The sequence below is a fragment of the Amia ocellicauda genome, chromosome 6 (genome assembly GCF_036373705.1).
Source record: "Amia ocellicauda isolate fAmiCal2 chromosome 6, fAmiCal2.hap1, whole genome shotgun sequence".
Taxonomy (NCBI): domain Eukaryota; kingdom Metazoa; phylum Chordata; class Actinopteri; order Amiiformes; family Amiidae; genus Amia; species Amia ocellicauda.
In genome coordinates, this window is record NC_089855.1 from 19556552 (window position 1) to 19581565 (window position 25014).

General features: G+C 34.3%; 1 protein-coding gene across 1 annotated transcript in view; it reads right to left on the reverse strand.

Moving 5' to 3' along the window:
- LOC136751846 (kelch-like protein 1) overlaps window positions 1-23567 on the reverse strand; it is a 45903-nt gene extending 22336 nt beyond the window's left edge. Inside the window, exons 1-5 of the mRNA XM_066707605.1 lie at window positions 23122-23567; window positions 12482-12664; window positions 10783-10919; window positions 7327-7523; window positions 1592-1801 (exon numbers count right to left, since the gene is read on the reverse strand). Coding sequence (XP_066563702.1) covers window positions 1592-1801; window positions 7327-7523; window positions 10783-10919; window positions 12482-12664; window positions 23122-23525 — 1131 coding nt within the window. The 5' untranslated portion in view covers window positions 23526-23567. The remainder of the gene's footprint in view (window positions 1-1591; window positions 1802-7326; window positions 7524-10782; window positions 10920-12481; window positions 12665-23121) is intronic.
- Window positions 23568-25014: the final 1447 nt, after the last annotated feature.

Consider the following 25014-nt stretch of genomic DNA (forward strand, 5'->3'; position numbering starts at 1 on the left):
GATTCTACTTATTATTATCTGTATTTTAATTTTTGCTGAACTATTTCAGGAAAAAATAGTACAAATTAAATTGCTTCAGGAAAAATCCAGGAAATTGGAGGAATACAAAATTTTGGATGGATTATATTGGAGATGAACTCAGAAACAAATGTGCCAAATGATTATATATTGTATTGTATATGATTATATATTTAAAAAAACAAAACAAAACTAAAACAAAAAGCAAAATAATATGGTGAGTACAGCATAAGACAAATAATCGGGTTCAGCAGTCTGGTGAAAACATCCCAGTGGATATTAATATGCCTTTCATTTTTCTTCAAGTCTCCCTGTAGGAATTCAGCAGTGCAGTAAGACTCCCACTGGTATGATCAGTGACTTTCAGTTATGTCTTGAAAATTAGTTGATAGGTTGGTAGACACATGAATTGGGAACTTCTTTAAAAAGCTGATGACTGATTTACATAATGTTATAGTGTCCTACCAAATTTAAGATATGTTAGGTCAGGCCTAAATGGAATAGAGAGCTATTTGTTACTTTCAAAATGGAACATTGTATGAAATTATTGTACGCTTTGATATGTGTGTTTGGCCCAAGAGACACCATGCACTTTTTAATCTGCCAAAAAAAAAAAAAATTCTCACAGAACAGAGTTACATAATCTGACATTATTTTCTAACCTTTTTTTCTGTAACTTTCTGATTATAATCATTTTATTTAATTTTAGTTCACTTTCTCAGTTTATGCAACGTAAACTATTATGATTTGGATACTCCTTTCACATGCCAAAGCTTTGAAGAACAAAGCCTTTGTTTCCAAATGATTAACTGTAATCTAAAATAAAATGGAAAAACAACCATTTAAAAAGAGAAGGAACTAGAAAAAAATGACGGAAAACTGTTTCATTGTAAAAGGGGACCGATTTACCGTCCCTTTAAGAGCTGCTCCATTTAAAAGACACACATAAAACCAGAGCCAGTGATTGATGTTTCTAATATTCATTTTATACGAGGCATGACTTTGTGAGTCACTATGGACATAATCATGATGGTAATGAAACAATCAAAACATAAACTAAATTCTCCTAATAACTTTAAAATAAAGAAATCACTTCCTGCTTACATAAATTCCTTCAGGCAATTAGAATATCATTAAAGCTATAAATTGGGATCTGCCAGTGCTGTAGGAATTACATTTGTAATTAGATCTGGGGGATTAAACTCTTCTAATAACTAGAGATCAATATGTTACAATGCTACTTTTATTTCATTTGAAGTTCTATTATTCAGTATGTAGACTGTAGAATGTAATTGTACATTGTTTATTTTAGTTTATTTTTAAAAGTGAAGAAATGTAATTACTATGCAATGATCATGAATTTATGCATCCAACTAGTAAATCTTAAAAAGATATCTGCTTTCATTGGGCCCCATATAAAACCCCAAAGTGTGAATATGAATAAATCTTCAAATAACAACTTGTTCAAAATGAAGCTGCATGTGGTTTAAAATTCAGAGGATTAAAATGATTTGATTTTTGAAATACACTGACATATTACTGTTTGTCCTTTAAGATATCATAAATAATTTACCTGTGCAGGAAGAAGAGGAAGTCTAATGTAGGCAAGAAGCATACTTAAGTCTTTACACCTCTGTGTATCATGTTTCACCCACATCATCAGTGCATGAAATATCGTTTCCTCATCAGGAACGTTAACATCATCGCTGGCAAGAAGTTGCAGAATTTCATCAGCAGAAAGCAGCAAAAATTCCTGATTTCTTATCACCTCCATAATATTTTCCTGTGGACAAAAAAGAGAGGTTGTAATTGTTATTAATCCATATATACATTAAGCTATATTCTATACACTTGTATTCTACTTTATTTCTTTGGAGTAAACATGTTATTGTTTATGTTATGGATTTGGGGCATTTACAGGAGTATTTATCCCTATAGCTACAGTTTAATCACCCTTTAGCAGTTTTCATAAGAGTTTTGACCATAAGTCTGAAACAACATTGTAACTGAAAATCTGTCTATCTATATATATATATATATTGTAACATGGTCTGGGGCTGGGTCATCGAGGGGGGCTACATCCCGGTCCATGTCTTTCACTTTCTAAAGGTCAGGACTACAAAAACTCAGATCGCCACACTAAGAGTCTTAGTATCGGACAATGAGAAAGGACAAGGAGGGTGAACAGTATACTTTTGTGTATTAAGTGACCACTTACTGCGTTCATTACTTTGAACTGACCCTGGCTACTGACCGTATTCTGTACAAGGACCCTGACTCTGGAAAAACGACCCACACCTGATCTACTGATACTAAGAGCACTTCTCCCTTTTGTGCTACCCCACCTAGCTTGCCACCAAATGCCACCTAGCCCTTTACCATGGCATACATCTTATGGTAGCCACGAGATGGCATAAAGAATAGTCACCATGCTTTAATGGTACACACGTCCCTACCCTCTGTTGCCTGAAGACAATGCAAATCAAAAGTTTAGCTGAATTAGCTTGTTACAATGTATCCTCTGGAGCCCTGCGGGCTCTGATCCAAATTCATAACAATTCTGCTGGAATTGATTCCTTTAAATCATGTTTCTAAACACTTTTAGGGGACATTAAAAGGTGAGTGTGTCTGATCGATATTTTCATTAGTTACAAAAGGAGCTTCAGAGTTCCTTTTGTTTCTGCTAAAGCATTCTTTCACTTCCAGCCTCTGTAGATTTACGAGAGAATAATGACCCCAACAATGTCTGAGAACATGACTTTGCAAACAAAACAAAAGATGTAAAAAGACATGTAGAGAGCCTATGCAGTTAAAAAAAAAAGTTTTTTTTTTAGAATTCAATAGAATGCATTCTACCTTCTTATGATTTATTAACTACCTATGAATTTGCCTTGCCTGTGCAAGTGCCTACAATAGGACTTAATTTGAAAGAATGGCAAACACTGAATGTATGAATAAATCAATAGGTTTGCTACAGGTGTTTTTATATATCATACTGACCTAATTTTTCTGAATAAGATGCCTTTCTGTCAACTCAACACAAACTTGGCCACTACTACTTGTCTAACATTTTGCAATTGAGTGTCTCTAACTCAATTCTAGTGTTCATACCGTGAAGATGCACAATGTCTTGTGTTTTCTCCCTTAATTCTGCACTTTGTCTGTCATAGAAACCTACCATATATAACTTAATGTCATTCCCTACAGTGTGTGGCTCAATGCATGTTTTGTTAACCCTTTGTAGTGTTGTATATGTACAACACTGTTTGTTAATTTTATAAAATACATGAGTAGACAAAGATGTCTGCACAACCCCCCATTGCACACACCCCAGACCAGTGTTTTAAGATTTGTTTCCACTAAGTTTAAAAAAAAGTTTGAAGTCACCGTGCGGACAGTTCATTTCAAGGACATCATCAAGTGAAAATTCCACTTTATGCAGATTTATATGCAGTGGTGTTTCTTTTCTCTAGATACTTCATACCTCCATAAGGATTTAGTCTATTAATGTTAGCAAAGTACTGTAATCCACCTAGGGAGCAATTATATCGCTGTCAACATGAACACATTGTTTTAGGGTATATAAAAATCTGAAGGGTTTATGCTGTTTTAGGGCTCTCAAGTTTACAATGGTGATTTATCTCTGTGGGGCAAGCGATACATTATTAAACATCTGTATGGGAAAGAAAACTGCATAAAATAATGTTAGCAGTTTCACTAATAAATACACAAGATTTATTTTAGTCATTTATGTATCTTAAAACTTAAAAACTAAAGTTATTATCATTCATATCTTAGAAACTTGCAAAAAGTCGTATTATGAAGGAAGTTGAAAATAATTAATTAAAAACAAAATATCAAAAACACAAAAATATAACCGCTTGCAAGTCAGTATCATCAGATAAAACATAATGTGTAACTGACAGCTGACAGTTACATTACACTAAATTATTACAAGACATCTCAATAGTTCCAACAAGCATCACTTAGGCTTCAAGTAGAGTCAATCTTCTGCATTTAACATTGCAGCAAAAAGAGTTTGGATATAATTAGATAATGTTGAAACAATCAAGGAGCCTTTCAATGAAGTTGAAACTGCTTATACTGTTTGGTCTGGTGCAAGTGAATACATTATCCCTACATGAGGGTTGATAATACAACACATTAGGTTAACATGTTGTGAATTACACCATTAATATAATGTATTGTTTCCATCCTCTACTTGAAGAGATAAGGGGATGCAAAATGACAGGGAAGCATTTTCTAAGCAAATCCATTGAATATAGATTTGAATTAAATAATAGGAGAAGCTGCAGACGAGGAGAAAGACGTTTTTGTAATGTTTTGTATTTGTGTATTTAATTATTTAAATATAAGATAATATATGTTCTATAAGGGAGTCTGCACAATAATCTATGTACGAGTGTTTGTGTATTAGTTTGAGAATATTCTAAGGTTCATGACCTTTGTGGGTGCTAAAAAATGTTCATGTCAATAAATCTGTAGTTACCCTATTTAACTTTTGGCAGCTTAACTAAAGTCTTAAATACAGTGTGCCCAGCCCACACAGGGTGTTCATTGTTTATTGCCACTAATGGGTTCACTGTAGGGTCTGCTGCCATGAAGTATGAAACGTGTTTGAGCTGCTGAATTCAATACAGCAGAAATTTCTGGATCTACAAACGATGGCTACTTCTCATACAAGAACCTGCAAAAACGCTACTATATATATTGTGACCGTGCTGGTGCAATAAGGATTCGCCCCAAACTGCCTGATACCTCCCCAGACCCTGGTGGAGGATAATTATTTGTGGGGGGGGACAACAACACATGACCTCTGTTCCCCCCCCGGTGACTGACTCCCTGCCTCGATAAAGCAGGAAAAGGATAACTTCCTGGTGTTGAAAGGCAGAGAGGGGAGCCTGAGAGTGGAGTGGAGAGTAACAGTGTGAATGAGAGAACGAGAGAGTACATGGGTAACAGGATTTTGATTATGGACTGGATTACAATAGCAGATAGCAGATTTTAGATTTTTTGTCTTTATATTAGCTAATTGTGTAGGGTAACGATCTGTGTGATACATGTTATTTAGGCTTGAGATTTGCTAGGGTAATGTTTACCTTTTTTGTATGTCTATATGGTTTGGCACACTGTTCAAATAAATTTCCACTTTTTTCCACCATACATCTGCCTCCGTGTTTCCTAAACACTGCCTAAACTCTGCCTGTAATCCGGGCAGTGCTGGACATACACCCGACACTGGCCCTATATATTATATACGGTTATGTCCATTCATATTTGGACAGTGACACAATTGTCATCACTTTGGCTCTGTACGCCACCACAATGGATTTGAAAGGAAACAATCAAGATGTGCTTTAAGTGTAGAGTTTCATCTTTAATTTGAGGGTAGTTACATCCAAATTGGGTGAACTGTGTAGGAATTATAATTACATTTTAAGTTTCAATACTTTGTTGCCAATCCTTTGCAGTCAATGACTGCCTGAAGTTTGGAACCCACAGACATCACCAGCTGCTGGGTTTCTTCCCTGGTGATGCTCTGCCAGGCCTGCACTGCAGCTGTCTTTAGTTCCTGCTTGTTCTTGGGGCGTTTTGCCTTCAGTTTTGCCTTCAGCAAGTGAAATACATGCTCAATTGGATTCTGGTCAGGTGATTGATATTGTAAGTCACCATGGACAAGGCGTCTGCTAATAAATAAATAAATAATAATAATGAGTTTTGAAGCATTTGGCTGAATCTGAGCAGATAATATAGCCCTAAACACTTCAGAATTCATCCTGCTGCTTTTGTCAGCAGTCACATCATCAATAAATACAAGGGAACCAGTTGCATTGGCAGCCATACATGCCCATGCCATAACATGCTTCACAGATGAGGTGGTATGCTTCGGATCATGAGCAGTTCCTTCCTTTCTCCATACTCTTCTCTTCCCATCATTCTGGTACAAGTTGATCTTTGTCTCATCTGTCCATAGGATGTTGTTCCAGAACTGTACAGGGTCCTTTAGATGTTTTTGGGCAAACGCTAATCTGGTCTTCCTGTTTTTGCTGCTTACCAATCTTGTGGTAAACCCTCTGTATTTACTCTGGTGAAGTCTTCTCTTGATTGTTGACTTTGACACAGATACGCCTACCTCCTGGAGGGTGTTCTTGATCTGGCCATCCTGATCTGACGAAGGGTTTTTTTGTCACCAGGGAAAGAATTCTTCTGTTATCTACCACAGTTGTTTTCCGTGATCTTCCGGACCTTTTGTTGTTCCTGAGCTCACCAGTGTGTTCTTTCTTTTTAAGAATGTACCAAATAGCTGATTTGGCCACACCTAATGTTTTTGCTATCTCTCTGATTGGTTTGTTTTGATTTCTCAGCCTAATGATGGCTTGCTTCATTCACAGTGACAGCTCTTTGGATTTCATATTGAGGGTTAACAGCAACAGATTCCAAATGTAAATGCCACACTTGAAATCAAATCTAGACCTTTTATCTGCTTACCTGTAATTGAACTAATGAGGGAATAACACATACCTGGCCATGGAACAGCTGAGCAGTCAATTGTCCAATTACTTTTGAGCCCCTAAAATTGGGGGGACCACATATACAAATTGGTGTAATTCCTACACCGTTCACCCAATTTGGATGTAACTCCCCTCAAATTAAAGATGAAAGTCTACACTTAAAGCACATATTGTTTCCTGTCAAATCCATTGTGGTGGCATACAGAGCCAAAATGATGACAATTGTGTCACTGTCCAAATATGTATGGAGCTATATATATATATATGGAATTTCTAATGCAATTGATCAGGCACTTAAAATGAACTTTCACTGAGCATAACAAACAGACACCATGGCTATCATCTAAATGCAGAAAGTTAATTTAACACTATTAATGACTCAGAAAGGACAAATGTGTTCATAAAAATGCCTATGTGGTTCAGTTAGGCAAAGCCGTTCCTGTGCAATTTATCTTTGCAATGTAAGAAGTAACAACTGGGTTGATTTTAAATGTAATCTATCTGGACACTTCATTTAAGTTAAACAGCTCAGTAAAACGGCAATGGAAATTACACTGATAAATACTAAGCTAAGAATTTAACTAACACTTAAAAACCTTTTTAACATTAGACATCAACATCTATAACAATCTGAAGCTGAAGTAAATATCTCTTTTAATATTTTCTTTTATTTAGACTTTGATAACTAAGTATGTATAAATATGTAAGAGGCAATGAAAAACGCAAACAAACAAGAGAACAATGGAAGATACTATTGATTGCAGGGGTTTCTCACCATGCTGTAGCTGTGTGCCACCTTCATAAGTTCAATGCAGCCCTGAGCATCAGCAAAAGCGCGGATTCCCAGGCAGTTGGAAGGATGCAAAAGCTTCATTAGGAAGTGGCAGCAGACATCAACTACCTGTGAGAGCTGCAGCAGACAGGCAGCTGCCAAAAGATTTTCAATAGTTTCTTCCTTAAGCTCTAGGCAGCCTATAATTAAAACATTCACAATGATAAATTATCAGGCAATAGGACAGAACTTCAGCTGCATTTTAAAGCCATGTGAGTTTGCATGATACATTCAGGCCCTTGAACCTTGGCTCTGGATATAAACACCTGTCTCAGTCTGACCAAAGTCTCCTGGGTGTATTAATACACTGAGAACTGCTTATTTTTTTCCTGCTCTAGTCTTTGTTATAAATCCATACGAAATCAAATAATGCCAATACTTGATGGTAACTGCTTGTTTGACAAGGGATCCTTTTTTCGAGCTATTAAAAATTAAACATCACTGTTTTGATTTACGCTTGGCCAAAGTTAAAAAATAATGTCAAGTAATATGTATATGGTCGATACCAGCCTTTTTTTGTAGAATATGAAATATGAAGTCCACAGAGCCAACAAGCAGTTTTAATGATTGGTCAGTGAATTTACTTGACCCATTAATCAATTGGCTACAGCAATATGATTTTTGCATTTGTTGCATTTGTTTTTATTACTGATAACACTGAGCTGGGAGTCTACGGTCCACACTATACTTTATTGTATAAATGCTCATCTTGGACTAGATTAAACCAGACTTATAACACTATAAATTATAATGATTAAATCTAGGTCCTTATTTCTTTATATTTAGTCATAATTATTCACTGAAGCAATAGTTCTTTAGCAGAACTGTGAAACTGTATGACAAAAGAGAATCATTAAGGGCAAACACATGAGGTTATACTGTATAATGCAATAAACTTATAATAGGTGATCTATTTCATTGAAACATTATTATCTTGTCCTGTTATTAATCATTTATAGCTTCCTTTTTTTCAGGGGATTACAAAAATATTTTCAACAAACCATTATAAAGAAGGAAAGACTGTGCTAACTGACTTTCACACAACATTAACCTTTTTGTAGGAAGATAATGGGAAAAAATAAGCACCAGTAATAAGTTGACTTTAAAGCCCTCCTACACACTCCAATGCACAACTTCCACTTGCACACCTGTTCTCATGTACCGTAAACATAGCTTCAAGCAGGTGATCAATACATAATGATGAAGGGTCTCGATGCTAGCTTTGTGAACTATAGACTATAGTTAAGGTTTCAGTGGTTCAGTTTCAGTTTTCATATACCAAAAACATTCAGTAATCAATTGTTAATGATGAGTTGAGATTCTACACAAGAAAACAGTTCAATAGCAGATTTGCACAGACATAAACTAATCAAGACTGATGGGAATTGCAAAAAAGTATCTGTCAATAACATATGTAAAATGCATCAAATTGTCATGGCTATGGTAAGTTTCTTTGCAGATAATTATCAAAAAAACTAAATTATAGGTTTCTAAGAAGATCTGACAATGTATTTATAAGAAAGATCTCAGATCATTGAAGGAAATATGAATGGTTTTGATTTGTAATTCTAATTGATTTAACATTATATATTATTTTGCTGCTTGTGGAGAAATGGTCACTCAATAGATGCTCAAATAAAGGTCAGTGTAAAAACACTGTATATATTTTCCATTGTGCATTTTGATGCTTTAGGTCACTTGATAGGCTTTGAAATCTTTCTTTCATCAGTATAATACATTAATACAGTATAACTGGAATATTACCAGTTATGTACAACTGGTAATTGTAGTCTCTTTCAAAAAAGATACTGAAGATCAACATATATATAATAGCTGTGCTGTAGGCTAAATATATAAATCAGATTTGGTGTACTTCTTATGATGTATTCTAAACATTAATAACTTGTCAGCTTTATGGACTAATTTAGTCCTTTTATCCAAATAAAATTATGTTTAATTTCATTTAGACTCACCAAATTTATATAAATGCACTGTGTATACAGTATATTGCACTGAAGGTCCTCCATGTATTACACTACTACTTCAAAACAGATGCCCTATTCATATGTTACATACATTGCCATGATTTAGAGTAAGACATCTTTTGGCTAAAATGTTTTAGACGTGTTTGTGTATGTATGTATGTATTTATTTATTTATTTATGTATTTGTTTGTTTGTTTATTAATCTGTTGGTGTGGTAGTTTCTCTTTCAACCCTTCAGCATATTATTACATTAAAAAATGAGTACAAATTCAATTTAAACCCTGTAATTTATTATGTTTTATACAAAGTTTCCTGCATTTACATCCAATGTTTTGCATATAGTTTATTTGCAGTACTGTCAATGACTAAAACCCATTTAAAAAGCATCTGGACAGAAATTGCCCATTTAGATTGATGAGCACAGAGGACATTCACTGGCATAGACCTTTCTCCCCCTCTTTTTAATTAGGGAATCAGTGTCTGATTACACTTCATAGAGAAAACACAGAGTCTGGTTTACTAGACAGCAATCAATACTTCATAATGGGCTCCTATTGATTCAAATATAAGTAGAAGTTAAATGGCAGGGTTTACTCAATAACACATTTGTTTAAATCTGTTGTTGTTCTGGATTAACAGTGGGTGAAATGGAAAGCGATGATATCAAATATATAATACAATTAATTATGTCATTAAAAGTTAGCTGGAAGATTTGTCCAACTTTAAAAGTTCTTTGTTCAGGTTTAAATAGCACATTGTATATATTTGTAAATAATTCTCACTGATAAAGGTTTGTTCAGATATTGCCCAAAGCGACAAGCTCAAATGCTAGCTATGTAATCTATAATATAAAAGGCAGACACATTAATTAATACTATAATGTACTGTCATTATTATAACAAAAATCTAAACTAATTTAGAAAATGTTATTGTATGTTAAAAACAGAACTACACATAGAAACCAGTCAGATCTCTCTTTACTTTTTGGTTTAATTTTACTGCATCGATCCAAAGCTTTTGTCTGAAGCAGTACACCGCATTTTAGTTCAATAGAAATAGACCAAGAATAATAGATTTTTATAGGAAACATGTTTTTCAAGATGATCTGTTTCAGTTCTTTTTTAAATCAACTGGCAAATAAATCCATGTTCATATGTCAATCTGATTATTTTCTGACATTGTTAACCTTGTCTTGTTGTCTATTCAATCATCCCAAACACAGATTGATGGAAATGTGAGATTTCAAAAAATGTCCGCTGGTGATGAAAATCACCATCTTCTGGAGGAGAGACATATCTCTCATTTTATGCTTTATTTCTAACCTGCCAATTGTATGAGTTGTAATATCACTGGTTGCCAAGGGGAGATTCATGCAAAGATCTTGTTTGATTTGTAAACAGTAATTTAATAATACCTGTGTATGCAAACTGCACCAAATCCCAGAGTGCATTTGGGTCAATCCCTTCCATTTTGATTTCCTCTTGTTTTGCTTCACAAACATCACTTGTGAACATGGCAGCAAAGTAGTCTGACACTGCACTAAGAACAATCCTGTAAATGAAAACCCAGAGGAAACCAATTAGTTCAGTGTCTCATGTGTCTGAGGTTAAGAAACCATGTACATGAGATTAACTAAAAAATACTCTACATTCAAATGGGATACAGGTTACCACTGGAATGCCACTTCCACTAAAACAGAGTCTTATTTCAAAAGGACCGGAGAAGCATCTGTGTTGATGATGAAGTTATGAATATTATTCAGGAATTCATTACCGTTAATAGAACCTTGGATCATGTCATAGAAATGGGCATAAGAATAGATTATTGCTCAGTTACGGTGTCTGGTTCTAATACCTATATGAATATATATTTATATTATAGGATTACAAGCATACATGAAGATTTATTTCTATATTTCATTATAGTTTTATTTAAAAACATAAATTATAAAGCACACAACAAATAGCAGTGTACAAGGATTTAAAAAGGAACTGACAGTGAACTCACTCTGAACTGAGTAGTATTATTAACACCCAAAATAACAACAATATACAATTTAACAAAATTTTATATATGGATTACTGAAAAACAAGACAATATGTGGGTAATGACTTATTTAAAAAAAGGTCCTGAGCCTCATTTTTGCATTTTATGATGGGTACTGTATATTGGTATATCAGTCTGCTGTCATGCTTAAGGTTATTACAAAATGGCAGGTTTCAAACAATATATAGAAATATTCAAAATAGTATCACACACTCCATTTACTTGAATTGACTTTTGTTGATAGGATACCTTAAAGAAAGGTATAATCTGTGAAATACAGTACATCTCAATGTAAGTGGGAAACCTCTGAGTGTTAATGCTAAACAATAATTCTATTTAAAAACACAAAAAACATGAAAGTTTTACAAATGATAGTGGTAGAAACACTTTGTTATACTTATCTTTATTACATTTGACCCGAGGTGTTGATTTTAACTGGAATATCTGAAAAGCCTAAATTGAAACTCACTAGGAATGGAACAAAAACCTTTGGGATAGATAATAAAGGTCACAAGTGTCAGTCAAAAGATAAGATGTCTGCAGATGCTTTAAATGGCATCTTTGATGCTGGGGGCATGCTAAATGAATCACTTCCTTGGGAACAAACTGAAGTTGAATTTTGATTTATACAAAGCTTTTTTTTGTTGTTGTTTTAAATAACTGAATAAGTATCATAATGCAAAACCAGTTATTTAGGTTATGAAAATATGTATCATGGCAAATAAAATTTTATATACATTTTTTAATGCATTCTGATCATATACTGTACCTATAATGTGCTATATTCAGTGGCACAGATAAGTAAAAGCCCCCTTCATTTGTAACAATGTTACATTAATTAGTTTAGTTTAATAAATAAAATTGAGCTATACCCATCCCTCGGTTATATTCTGTGGTTATTTCTTGAACAGGGGTGCCAAGAGTTTTAAGCAAGAGGGGTAACACTAATGGAATGGGCTCCACAATATTGTCAGAGTATGCATTTTCTTTAATAATTAAGTAATGCTGACTAAAGTGACCTTGGTCTTATTGTGCGTATTGTCCAAGCCCTCAAACAATTGCCTCACCTGTGAGCAGGTATCTTGCGATTTCCAGCGATCAATATCACATCACAGAGCTGTTGCTGCTTTAAGTAGTTCTCCATTTTCCTGAAGGTCTGCTCGGCATGATGTAAAGACTGATAAAACTCTTCCGAACTCCCCGACTCTACATCGCTGAGGGGCGTCAGGGGACGACTGGCCGCTGTCAGCCTAGCAAGCACACAATAACAGCATTGTTGATAAAAGTGCTCTTAATTCAGCAGTCTTAATCACACTGTTTGCAGCAGGGCCCTGAAAAGCCAATAAAGGGGATCAATATCCCTCTGACAACCACAAGAGAAAGAACTACAATGAAGCATAATCTGTTGAACTTTCTTTATGGTGCTTCGAAAGGAAAGACCTTGCATTGTGGCTTTAAAAAAATGAAACGGTCTGCACTATTTGTCTGAAGATAGGCGACATTTTTGAGAAAACAAAATAAGAATTTAAGACCTAGTACTGAATGATGAAAAGACTTTAAACTAATATATTTGCTATAATATATTGTCTACTTAAAGTGCATCCCTCATAATAAGAAAATAGAGTGATAAAATGATCTCAGTGTACCAAAACAGAGTTATAATAAATTTCCAAGCAACCATTCTCTGGACATGACTCTGAGGAGCAAGAACATTGTTTAAGTGGAACCAAAACCAGGTAATACATATATTCTTTGTTAGCACTGAATACTGTAATAATGAAAGATAACTACTGGCGTCCCATCCAGGATGTACCCTGCCTTGTACCCTGCCTTACACCCTGTGCCAGCCGGGTCAACTTGACCCTGTACTACATGAAGCAGTTATTGATAATGGATGGATGGATGGATGACTGTCTGTTAATCATACAGTTTAAAAACATTTTTCCATTACCTTTGCATTCAATTGGTTATTAGATTAAATGTTTGCAGAATGGAAGTTAACCAATCATGCTCACTACTGAAGCTGTAAGTAGGGTTTTGGGGTTGAACTTCAAAACATCTAGTCCTTCTTCTAACCATGATGGTGACCTTTATTCTGAGGACATTTATGAAGCATATATATTCACATCACATTTGGAGATTGAGGGACATTTTTGGGGGGATTTAAGGAAAATAATCATATGGTTTAGAAGTGCTCTTCATTGAAAGACAAAAATATATAGTACATTTGGTTGAAAATTAGATACATTTGGGATTCAGTGTTAAATAGGAATTCATGTGGTTAATAAAAAATGCTTATTTTATTATAAGGCAATCTACTGGAGTATTAAATCAATCAGATGATGATGATGATGGTGATAATAACAATGTCAATAATTAGATAAATGTACCATGTACAAAATATAATACACATGTCATTACAGTTGTCAGTTTTGTCATATTGTTGCCAGCCAATTGTTCGCGCTATCATGTAAGTATTGAGCGTATTACAGTCTCTTTTCACCTAAAAAAGGAGAGTATTTAATTAAACATTTTTACTGCATAGTTTAATTAATTTAGTTAATATCTAGTTCACACAAGGATGAGACAGGCAATTTTGTGAAGCAGAGTTGTGGAAGTAATACCCTCTTTTAATGGAATAATATCCATTCATTATGTTATTTAATTACTTGGATATCCTCTCTTCTGCACAATTCCTTTAAATGGTTTCTACAGAAAGCATTTGTAGAAGTAACACTAATATAGAAGTAATAACTAATGTATAGCATTTGAGCAAATTCCTAATTAAAACAAAATTACAGAACCCAATGTTATTCATAACATTTCCAGTCTGGTAAAAGACACATGGTATTCTATTAACATTTATTAAACACAAAAGCTGCATATTTTAGTAAGTATGTGTTTTTATTCATTCTGGTAAACCTTTAATACAATTTTATGCAACCTAACCATATGTCAAAAATGACATCTATGTAGCTTTATGCATTTCAATGCTGGGTCAGATAACTCAGTCAGCATACAATTATATCTAATTACATAGTTTAATTCCTGTGTAATTGCCAATAACCACATGGGTGCTTTATATTTACTTCATAATTTTGAACCCCCTGATGGGCTTAAAAATACCACACACGCATACACACATGCTTTGAAGCTGAAATTGTTTCTGCTTGCAGGAGACTACTATTCACAGTTTAAACAGTATAAACCTCTCTGAAATCAGTCTTATCACACAGGCGATTGAATGTAACAAACCAAACAAACTACATTTTAAAATAAATATCTCCTACAATATTATACATAATTATACATAATTATATTATACATAAGCTGAACTCTGAACTAATGTTGGCCCACAAAATGACAAGCGTGTGAATGGTTTAGGTGCCAACATTAGTTCAGAGTTCAGCTTATCTGGTATAAATAATAATGTAATGTAAGTTTTCAACATTGTTTAGCATGTCTTCATTTGTATTGTGAATAAAGTACACCACAAGAAAGTGTCATGTCAATATATAGGATTTTTTTCATCTATGTGTTTGACAAGGCAGAAAACACAATTAAGCAAATAGTATGTTGGCCTGAGGCTTAATAACTGAATTAAGACTGAAAACATGGATACATTTTAAAAGGTGAGTGGTAAGAACCTCTCCTAACAGGAACCAACCATTAAATTGCTGATTGCATTGAAGGCTGTGGCATTTTCCAAGCAGAATTTTGCATTTTCATCCCTAATACAGCCACATTAAATTAAGAATGGAAACAGAAACAGATAGGTCTAGTGTTTTAGAGATTCACCCCATGTTACTGTCAGATCTATGTATCAGATCTGTAACTCTGATCACCTCAAGTTACCTCCCATGAGGTTAGCATAAATAAAATTAATTTTTTCTCAAAATATTACACATCCATTGAGAAGGCAAAAAAAATAAAAAATAAAATCTCACAGGGTGACATTACAACAGTGAGCATCAACATCAGAGCCAAAAACATTCAGTGTCATCCTGTTAGTGGATGATTGTCAGTTTTGTTTATTTTTCTGAAATGTTATTGTGTTCATTGTTCATGTCAGATTTAATTAATTAATACATCCATATATTAAAAACTATTAACAGGTATTCCATCTCTGTCAGTGTTGTGATATGTTTGTGTTAGTGTTTGTTATAGTTTTCTTAAATGTACTGCTTTAGAAATAATAAAACATGTTATGATATTTAAAGGAAACCTAATGAAAAGTTTAACACATTTTAAAAAACAGTTTTCACATTTCAGATTTGAACTGACTCTAGCAATAACTCCTTCTTCCGGACTGTCTGAAGGAAGTAGAGGCAGCAGTGAGAGCTGCATATAGTCCTCCATTAGCTCTCAACTGTGGCCAGTGAGGTCGAATAACAAATTGTTATTCAACATTTGTATAAAGTAGATATGGAAGGGGATAATATTGTTCTTTTTAGTTCGTTTATTTATTTGTTTGTTTTTAAAGGGCGATTTTGTGTCATCTGACATAAGACCTGCGAGCTCCTTTCCATAATGCAGATATAACATGTTGGCATCTTGATATTTTTCTTTGCAGGAATGTACCTAAGACCTATCCTGCAGTTGTCATTAGAAACACAGTTTACACTATCTTGAGGTTCAAAATAGGCCAATTTGTGGCTTAGAAATAGGACAGACCTTTGTAAGAAGTCAATTTACCCCAGCATATCTAGATTGTTAAGTTGTCTACAGACTGTGTATAAATATTGCAAGAGGAAACCCTACTTAAATTATTTAGTCAGAAAGCACTGCTATTTCTTTTGTACTGCAGCATACAACAGTCATTGAAAGGTCCAGTAAATGTCAGAGGAGCAAAGGAAAACCATAATCCATTATGTGTCATTCATTTTCACCTTGATGGAACAGAATTAAAGAATACATTTAAGGCCACGTTTGGACAAACAGAGCTTTCTATTTTCCTTTGTTCCTCTAAAGGTCCCATTTTATTATCTATAGCCCAGCTAAAAGCTACTGGAAGAATCCCACTTTTTATTAACAAAGGGTGTGAAAGGGCACTTGAGGAGTAAACCTGTCATTCTACTTATCATATAGATTTGTAAGGAGCACCTTATGTGAAAAGCATTAGCTATCAAGCACTGAATATTATTTTAACAATGTCTTATTCATTGCATATTTCTACAACAGACAATTAATTTGACTGAATCTAAACTAGACCATGTAGAGATAAATCCAAAGTTCCCATTGCAAAATAAAAAATAAAAAAATGAGTGCTGCACCATAGTTGTTTCTGAGAACATCAATCTTCAAGTGATTGTGTTGAAGGATTTTGTTTATTGATTAATTAAGATCTTGTGATGATTCACCCCCCAACCCCACTATTTCAGATATTTCTGATATTTCTGAGATCAACTGTGAGCTCTTCCTCAAGTAACCAGAAAACTAAATGAATTATAGTTAGTTTTTAATTATGTTTTGTTTTTTTAATGAAAGTAATCTTACATATCAGCAAAGTTTTTAATTTTTATTTTCTAAATACGACTTACCCAATGAGTAGTCTTGTAACATTATTTGATGCTAAACAAGAGTGTAAAGTAAGTATCACAAGATGACTGTATGTGTGAAGATACAAATGTATTATGTTTTCAGGAGTTCTACAATTGTTATAGATGTGTAATTAAACCCTTTATAGAATTATAGGAAGTGTATTACTTATAAAATACATCTATAGCAGAATATATACAAAATCTTGCTCATCAATAATAAATACATAAATAAATAAATAAATAAATAAATAAATAAATAAATAAATGTTTCAAAGTGAAATTTATTAATGACTATCAGATATATTATTGTATACAACAGCTAAAAAGGGAAGTTTAAGCTATTAGGGAAGTTAGTTACCCATATCCACCTGAATTAGAAAGCAACACGCTCCTAATCTGATTAACCTCACCTTACCCTATTGAATACCTAAACCTTATATGGAATGGATGTTTAGGACCCAAGAGTCTTTTCTTTCATGTACATAGCTTTCTGTAATTCCATTGTTGTTTTTAAGTGTAGTCACTGTTACTGTTATGAACGTGACCTAAGTACCAACTTGATTAGGTCCTGCCACTAGGAAAGAAAAAGACAAGACAGAGTTCACTGATATAACTTTGTATCTATGTCTAGGTTGTTGTTGTATTTTATATTGTGAAGGCATGAACTAGTTTCTACTCTTCTAGTAAAAGCATCTACAGAGATAATAGTTGGCATTGAACTGTGTGGTGGTGCTAAATATACTGGCACTGCAGGGACGGGGAAAGGACTATGAGATTGTGTCTGTCTTCTAGCTGACACTTAATCTGCTGTGTCTGTTGGAATTTAAGTGACAGAGAATGTCTCAGAGGAGGTGTGTCTGTGTTAAAATGTGCATGTAACAATGCTTTGCTTTGTGAGATATCTAATGATAGAAATGTAATCACTTTATTCATTTTCATTTTGAAATGAGAAGCACAAATTACTCACACCGTAAATAGATGTAACTAGAGGCATCTTGCATGAAATCTCTCAGATACACTATCATGTTTAAATGGATTGCATTTATGACTCAGATGTACAATAACAGAAATGATGAACTGAGAGACTTAAAATACATTTGCTCGTTAGTTATTACTCAAGCATTTGTAGAGCATATTGAAATGTATGATCTAATTTGTATTATTTGCATTGTTTTGTTATTACTTTTGTGCTTAAGGGGTTACTTATGGTGTATATCTGCTGACTTAGTTAGAACAAACCAGGCAGAGTGCCAGCAAAGCCCCTTGGCTTTCTTGTTAGTGAGAAGCCAGTCTATGGTTGCTATTTATTGTTTATTAATCTGACTCTTTCATTGATTATGTATAAATACATATTACTGGCCACGTACTTGCTGGGAATCACTTTTTTATATTGTTTTTACATGTTGATGTTTTGGGAATTAAAAAAGGAATACAGGGTAGCAGCAACTTTCTTGTAAACATAACAAATACAGATCTAATGTGTGGGTGTGAAAACCCAAGAAATTCCATAAATCGATACTTTACACAACTGCATTCTATTTATCATTTATACACAAATGTAGCAGTGACTAAAAAGACATGAGGCATGATCAATGATATGAGTTGCTCTCAGGAAATTACAACAGTAAATTAATTGAGAATCTAAAAAACAGTCTAAAAATTGACCCATGTGTGTACAATATGGTCATTCAAGACACTATTTATTGTAAATATTCTAACCAGTATTGTCTAGATTTGTTTTTGTAGAAACCAGTACTGCAGTCATTTTAATGGAAAAACACAATACTCATACGTGTCAATATCAACACATTGACCAGGGAAAAGACTTGAAGGTATTCCACTATATGTACTTATGAAATAAAATAGATAAAGACCACCTAAGATAAAATAGATGTTATTGATGCTCCTCAAGTGCAAAAATACTTATTAATTGGTAATTCAGGCACATTATATATTCTTATTAAAATGTACTCTGTCAATACAGTCTGTCAAACAGATTGATCAAGTTGACAATAAAAGTAATTATAATGTGCTACATTCTGACCTGTTAATTTGTTTCTTGAATTACTTCAAGCAGCATAGGATGTAATGTTATTTAAGTAATGTGATAAGTTAAGAAATATGATAAGATAAGAAATAAGAAATCTGCATTATGATGGGGGAGTGTTGCTGAACAAGATATAATATGCCTAGCAGCAAATTAGTGCTTTATCGGCTTAGAATTAAGTTCTGTTGGCAAAATGCATGCTTTGAATGTTGAGTGAAATACTGCAATATAAATGTGCCTGTCTATAAAGTAATACAGGCAAATAGGTAGCCTGTACTGGCCACAATCTAGAAACACATAGCTTAATTTTAAATCACTCTGGAGGGGCTTTAGTTCAAGCAAATAGCACTTGGCTGTCTATCATGTTTCAAAGTCTGATGGAGTCCATTATGGTAAACTTTATTTGACTAAATGAAGAAACTATCATGTTTATAGAAATATTCAGAGATTCATATTTGAAATGCCCATCAGGGTGTCTGATTACTGTGGCTGGGAGGATTATGTTGTGACATGTCACATTTCATATTCAAAGATAGAGCAGAAGACAAAGTCAAATACTAAGGAATCAAAAGCAGTTAAAATAATTGAATATACACTTTAATTATAAAACAGACATTAAACCTAATAGTTGTAGTTTCCAGGTTAAAAACAGTAGTAAGTAGTAATGTTTCATCTCATGTTATTTTATTCTAATAAAAACAGAACAAAAATATAAAGTCGACCTTATAACTCTTGCTTCAACTATTTTTCCAGACATACATTCAGAGAGTTGATTTGAACTGATGATTGTCTTCACTATAGTTACATATTTACATTATCTATTTTAACTTGCACACTTGCACAGCTAACAACTGATTGTAGAACAAAAGATTAAGGTGAGATGCAAATACTCACAAGCATTAACACTAATGTCCACAATTTAACAATAATGCACATCCCAGTTTCTGGTTCAGGAAAAAAATGTAATAAATCAGTCATGTTGCAGAGACAGAGACAATCCACTGTGAGATGAGAATTCTTACTTGTCCTACCTTGTCATGTAATCGACCACATTGTAAACTAGAGACCCAAGATGAAGCTGACATTGACAGTATGCAGCATGGTTCTGGTGTAAGGTGGGCTGCGTAGGGAATGCAGGATGCTTATCTATGAATACCATTTGGTTCTACAACAAACAGGTAGGTGTGTATTGCAGAACCTGCCCCAAAGCAAATTCCTCCCTAGTTGAACACATGGTCCACTATACTGTAATACCACTGATCATTTGTGTGCTTTAGGTGAATGTTTCCTTAAACTATGTCTTTAAAGTCAATGAGACACTCACAAGAAGTGTCTTTAAATGTAACCAAATGCCTTGCTAGCTACTCTTGATTGTCAGGCTGTGAAGTCCTTTTACACCAGTTTGTATGCCTAGCTGGGTAACCAGAGCTTTTAGCAAAAATAAATGTGATACAAAAAATCACATACTGTAGATACTGTATATATGCATCAGCAAAAGATATACATTTTTCACCCCAGTCATCCTAATGTGCATTATGATTAGTATCTTTCTGAGCATTTTCCTAGAAAGTATCTATGCAGTTTTGATCACGTTCCACACTTTCACTTTTATCCCCAAATCTGCCATTTATAGATTAATCTATGCCTAAGCATAAACCATGCGTATTTGAAAAGATAATATTTTATTTTTTGTTTACTGTTGGTTTTGTACATATTCATATGTATATATCATCAAATTGTCTATTTTGATTTGCATTAGGTTTTTATGTAACTGACAGAAAATCTTTGAAGCACCACACATTTCCTTAGGTTAAGTTACTTTCATTGTCAAGAACAGATCTGGATCCTGCATTTTTATAAACTGCAGATGATAAATAAATTGCAATCACCAATTACATTAAAGACTTGTCCTAGACCAGATTTTGAGGGATGCTGACACTGACACTGAGACTACAATCCAAATGTTAAAATTAATGCAAATTGCCATTAATACAAATATTTATTTTTGAAGAAGAGACACACAACTATATCTATCTATCTATCTATCTATCTATCTATCTATCTATATATCTATCTATCTATCTATCTATCTATCTATCTATCTATCTATCTATCCATCTATCTATTGATCTATCAATCTATCAATCTATGTAACAGATATGATGGGATCACACAGATTAATCAGCAATAATCCCCCCGAATTGATTCATAAGTCATTGTTAACTATCACACCTGCACACACTCTTGGTACTTTGTCCCACATCTTAAATGGTTTATTGCCATCTAGTTTTGTATGTTTACCCCATGACATTATAAAAGGACTAATATGAGACCAGTGCATTGCCTTGAAAATGTGTAATTTTTCATTCTGTTATTTCCATGAAGTGTGAGTGCAAAATTATAGTCATTATCACCTTGAAATCAATAATCTTCACCCAAAAATCGCCTACAATGCTCAGTGAGATGTCCAGGACTGAATGGATAACGATATAGTATGTGCATTACTTTTATGACAGCAATACAGATTCACTGATAGTGCGTGTGATTAAATGTTTACAATTTATTTTTTTGAAAGGAAGATTACAAAACATTTAAACCCAGAATATGTGATTCATTCCATGAAACATTTGCAGTCTAAAATCTACAATAATAATAATAATAATAAAAATAATAATAATAATAATAATAATAATAATAATAATAATAATAATAATAATAATAATAATATTACAGAGGATTTACAAGATATGGATTAGTCTTCCTGAACAAGCCCGTACCTTACATGTTCTTTAACTCATGCTGGATGATTAGGTATTATTTTCTTAGCTGTTACTTGGTTACATACCTGTTTAATTGTTACTCTACTCAGTCTGTCTCATTTGGTCAATGAGAAATCCATGAAGCATACAACTAAACTGTCAAATAATGCTTGTAATTATTGTAATACTGTAACAGCTATGCAGCTGAAGTTAAAAGTATCCACTGCCTTGAATTGAAACAGCTTTACTTTATTAAACTGTACTTATTTATCAGTTATATAGTTTGTTGAACACCAGTTCACGGAAAATGGCAAATATTTCAGTTTATTGAACTCTGAAAATTCACTATTGTTAAATGAACACTATTTAAACAACTAACTGATCAACAAATGTATAGGTTCTAATGAAGGATGTTAATACGTTTCATTTACCTCATTGCACAGGCACATCTTAACTTTAAATTAAGTGTCAGAAAAATTGTGATTTAAAAACAAGTTATTACTAAACATGAACTCTTGTTACATATTTCATGAACCTACACTTCATGTTTTTGTTTTGACAGCAGAAGATTGCAAAAGTAAGCAAAGTTATTAAGATCAGACACGTATGTCAATTCTCCATGGGATTCACATTTATTCTTCACTCATCAGTGGTTTTTAGGCAGTTTATAGTAGAGCTGTTGAACCGGGACCACTGTGTTTCTCAACAAGTTAATGTAAAGAACAGGGTAACATGTTACATGCCAAATTTAAAAAAGCTCCCATGTGTACACTAGTGTTCGGTGGGGGGGACAATAAAAACTAATAATCATAAATATTATAGTGATGGTGACATTGCACCTTGTGAATTACAGTACATCATGCTTTCAGGTTTAACCAGTATTATGAAAGTTGATTATGACATTTCCAGTTTAGTGCCCTGTTGGTACAAAGAGCTGTCCATTAGTTTTTTGGCTGTATATTCCTATAAACATGATGGAATGATCTGTGCTCCTTTCCAGCATTAATATTTCATCAGAGTCCCTGTTTTGCTGCAGTGTGTGATGTAAATCTCTATTAAACACAGCAGATGGTACAATATCGGTTGTTTGGGTAAATAAATGGCCAATGGGAGACTTCATTCAAAAGTAAACGAGTATTCAGAGCACAATGCAACACAATACAACAAAGGGATATCAGCATGAAATACAAACAGGTTAACTTACAGCCAGCTAAGATTCACTAAATCTTACATGGCATTATTAGAGGCATTTAAAAAACATGGCATTGATTTAGTTCATTATTCGAGTCATTTAAATTGCATTGGAAACAGGAATTTTGAAAAGCTTAAAAATGTAACAGTTTGTTACACAAAGTCCTTACCTGTGCCCAAAAACCACTCCTGTCTTGTCACTACAGTCTGAATCACTTTCTTCCTCTTTGACTTCATGGACAAAGGGCTTGACCTCCCGTGTAAACTCCATTCGGGGCATTTCACCGACAGCCTCCACATAAAAAACAGTCCTCTGCTGCTGGCAATCACGGGTCCCATGCCTGCCATTGCTGGGAGAGGAAAACAGCGAGCCATTCACCCCACTGACCTTTTTCCTGAAACCACTCCTCTCGTGGCCGTGGCTCTTTATGTGAGTCTGACTCGGCCCCCAGTGCTCGAAACTGTCCTGTGGAAGACAGCTGCCCGCCGAGTTCTGCGAGGGATGGCTGAAAAGTTTCCATCGAAGTCTTAAGATGTGTTTCACATCAAACTCTTTTCTACCTGAGGCAGACATTTCCCACAACAAGTGCAGGGATGATTCTTCAAAGCTCTAATGTTCAACCCAAAGCGGTTTCAAGGCATAGCATCACTAAAAGAAAGACATGCAGGACAAATTGAAATCATTTTAAAACAGCACAAATACATAATTGAATACAGACATTCTACTGTAACCTTTCTTTAAATCGGTTTCCTTTGGAATCATCACACTGCAAAAACAATACATTCAATTGCAGTTACTGCTTTTCTTGATATCAAGCAAACACATGTGGAGCCACAGAGTCTGATAGCAGCAGTAAAATATGACACAGAACTAAATCATGGTTAAAGGAATACAGCTGAAAACATAAAACATACCTCAGATAATTGACAACTTTAGGCAGAAAGAAATACATATAAATCTACTGTTTGAGAGAAAGTATGCTGAGAAAATGCCAAGTTTGTTTTTAAGATAAGTCCAAAGGTCATTAAAATGCATCAGCAGTACTGGAGATAATATCTGCGCCTGGCTTTACCTTTCCAGTCTGCTCCGCACAGACTCACATGCTGAAGCTGTAGTAGCCACGCTGAGGCGGATGAGAAGAGCAGCTCATCAGAGTAATCAGATTAGCACAGCCTTACTGCACAGCAAGAGCAGGTGGTTCAGTCCCCCTCCGAGCACCGGCAGCAGTGAGCAGTCACCTATGAGCTTTCCTCCTCTACCAGCTCTCTCAGACGTCTCAAGGGAGCTCATGCTCACCGCGGCAGAACCGGCAAATAGCCTGACAGATTCTTCAGGCAGACTCTTTTTAAATACAAATGCCAGCGCTGTCAGAGACCTCAGAGCGGGGTTTCTGTTCCTCCTCCTCCCCATCCAGCCGAGTGACGCATATCTGCTTTCAAAGAGATAAGGGGGTTCATCTCTGGCTTTTTGTCTGCCTGTCTTGTTTGTTTGTCTGTCTGTTACTCTCTCTTTCTTGGATTTGCTGTAAGCTTGAACTGCCTGTCCTGTGTTACATTATTTCTACATCTCTTGATTTCTGTACACAGAATTCAAAAAATAATAATAATCACTGAGAAATCTAAATTAATTCAGTCAATAAAAAACTAAGGGATCTAATGTAAGCTGATTGTTAAAAGCAGTTGCTTAAGGAGAGGGTACCACCACTAGGTAAACAATAGCACAGTTGATACACATGCTTAGCTCATATAACTTAATAATATATAATTGGTGTGTTATTTTTTTATTGGAGTGAAATGCTACAGGGTGAGCTAAGACTTAAGGGTTTTACATTTTAACCAAATTCGTTATTTTCTTCTAAGATAAAAGTGAGGTGATACAAAGGGTTTGTGTCAGTACCATCTGTCCCCACAATAAACTTAAAATAGTAAAATAATGTAATAATTCCAAACAGATATCTTCAGAGACTGAACTGGAAATTAGTATTAACAAGCTAATTAAAATTATTGGTCACATAGAAATTGCTGCATTGCCTAATATTACCTTCAATGACAAAGAAAGGTGT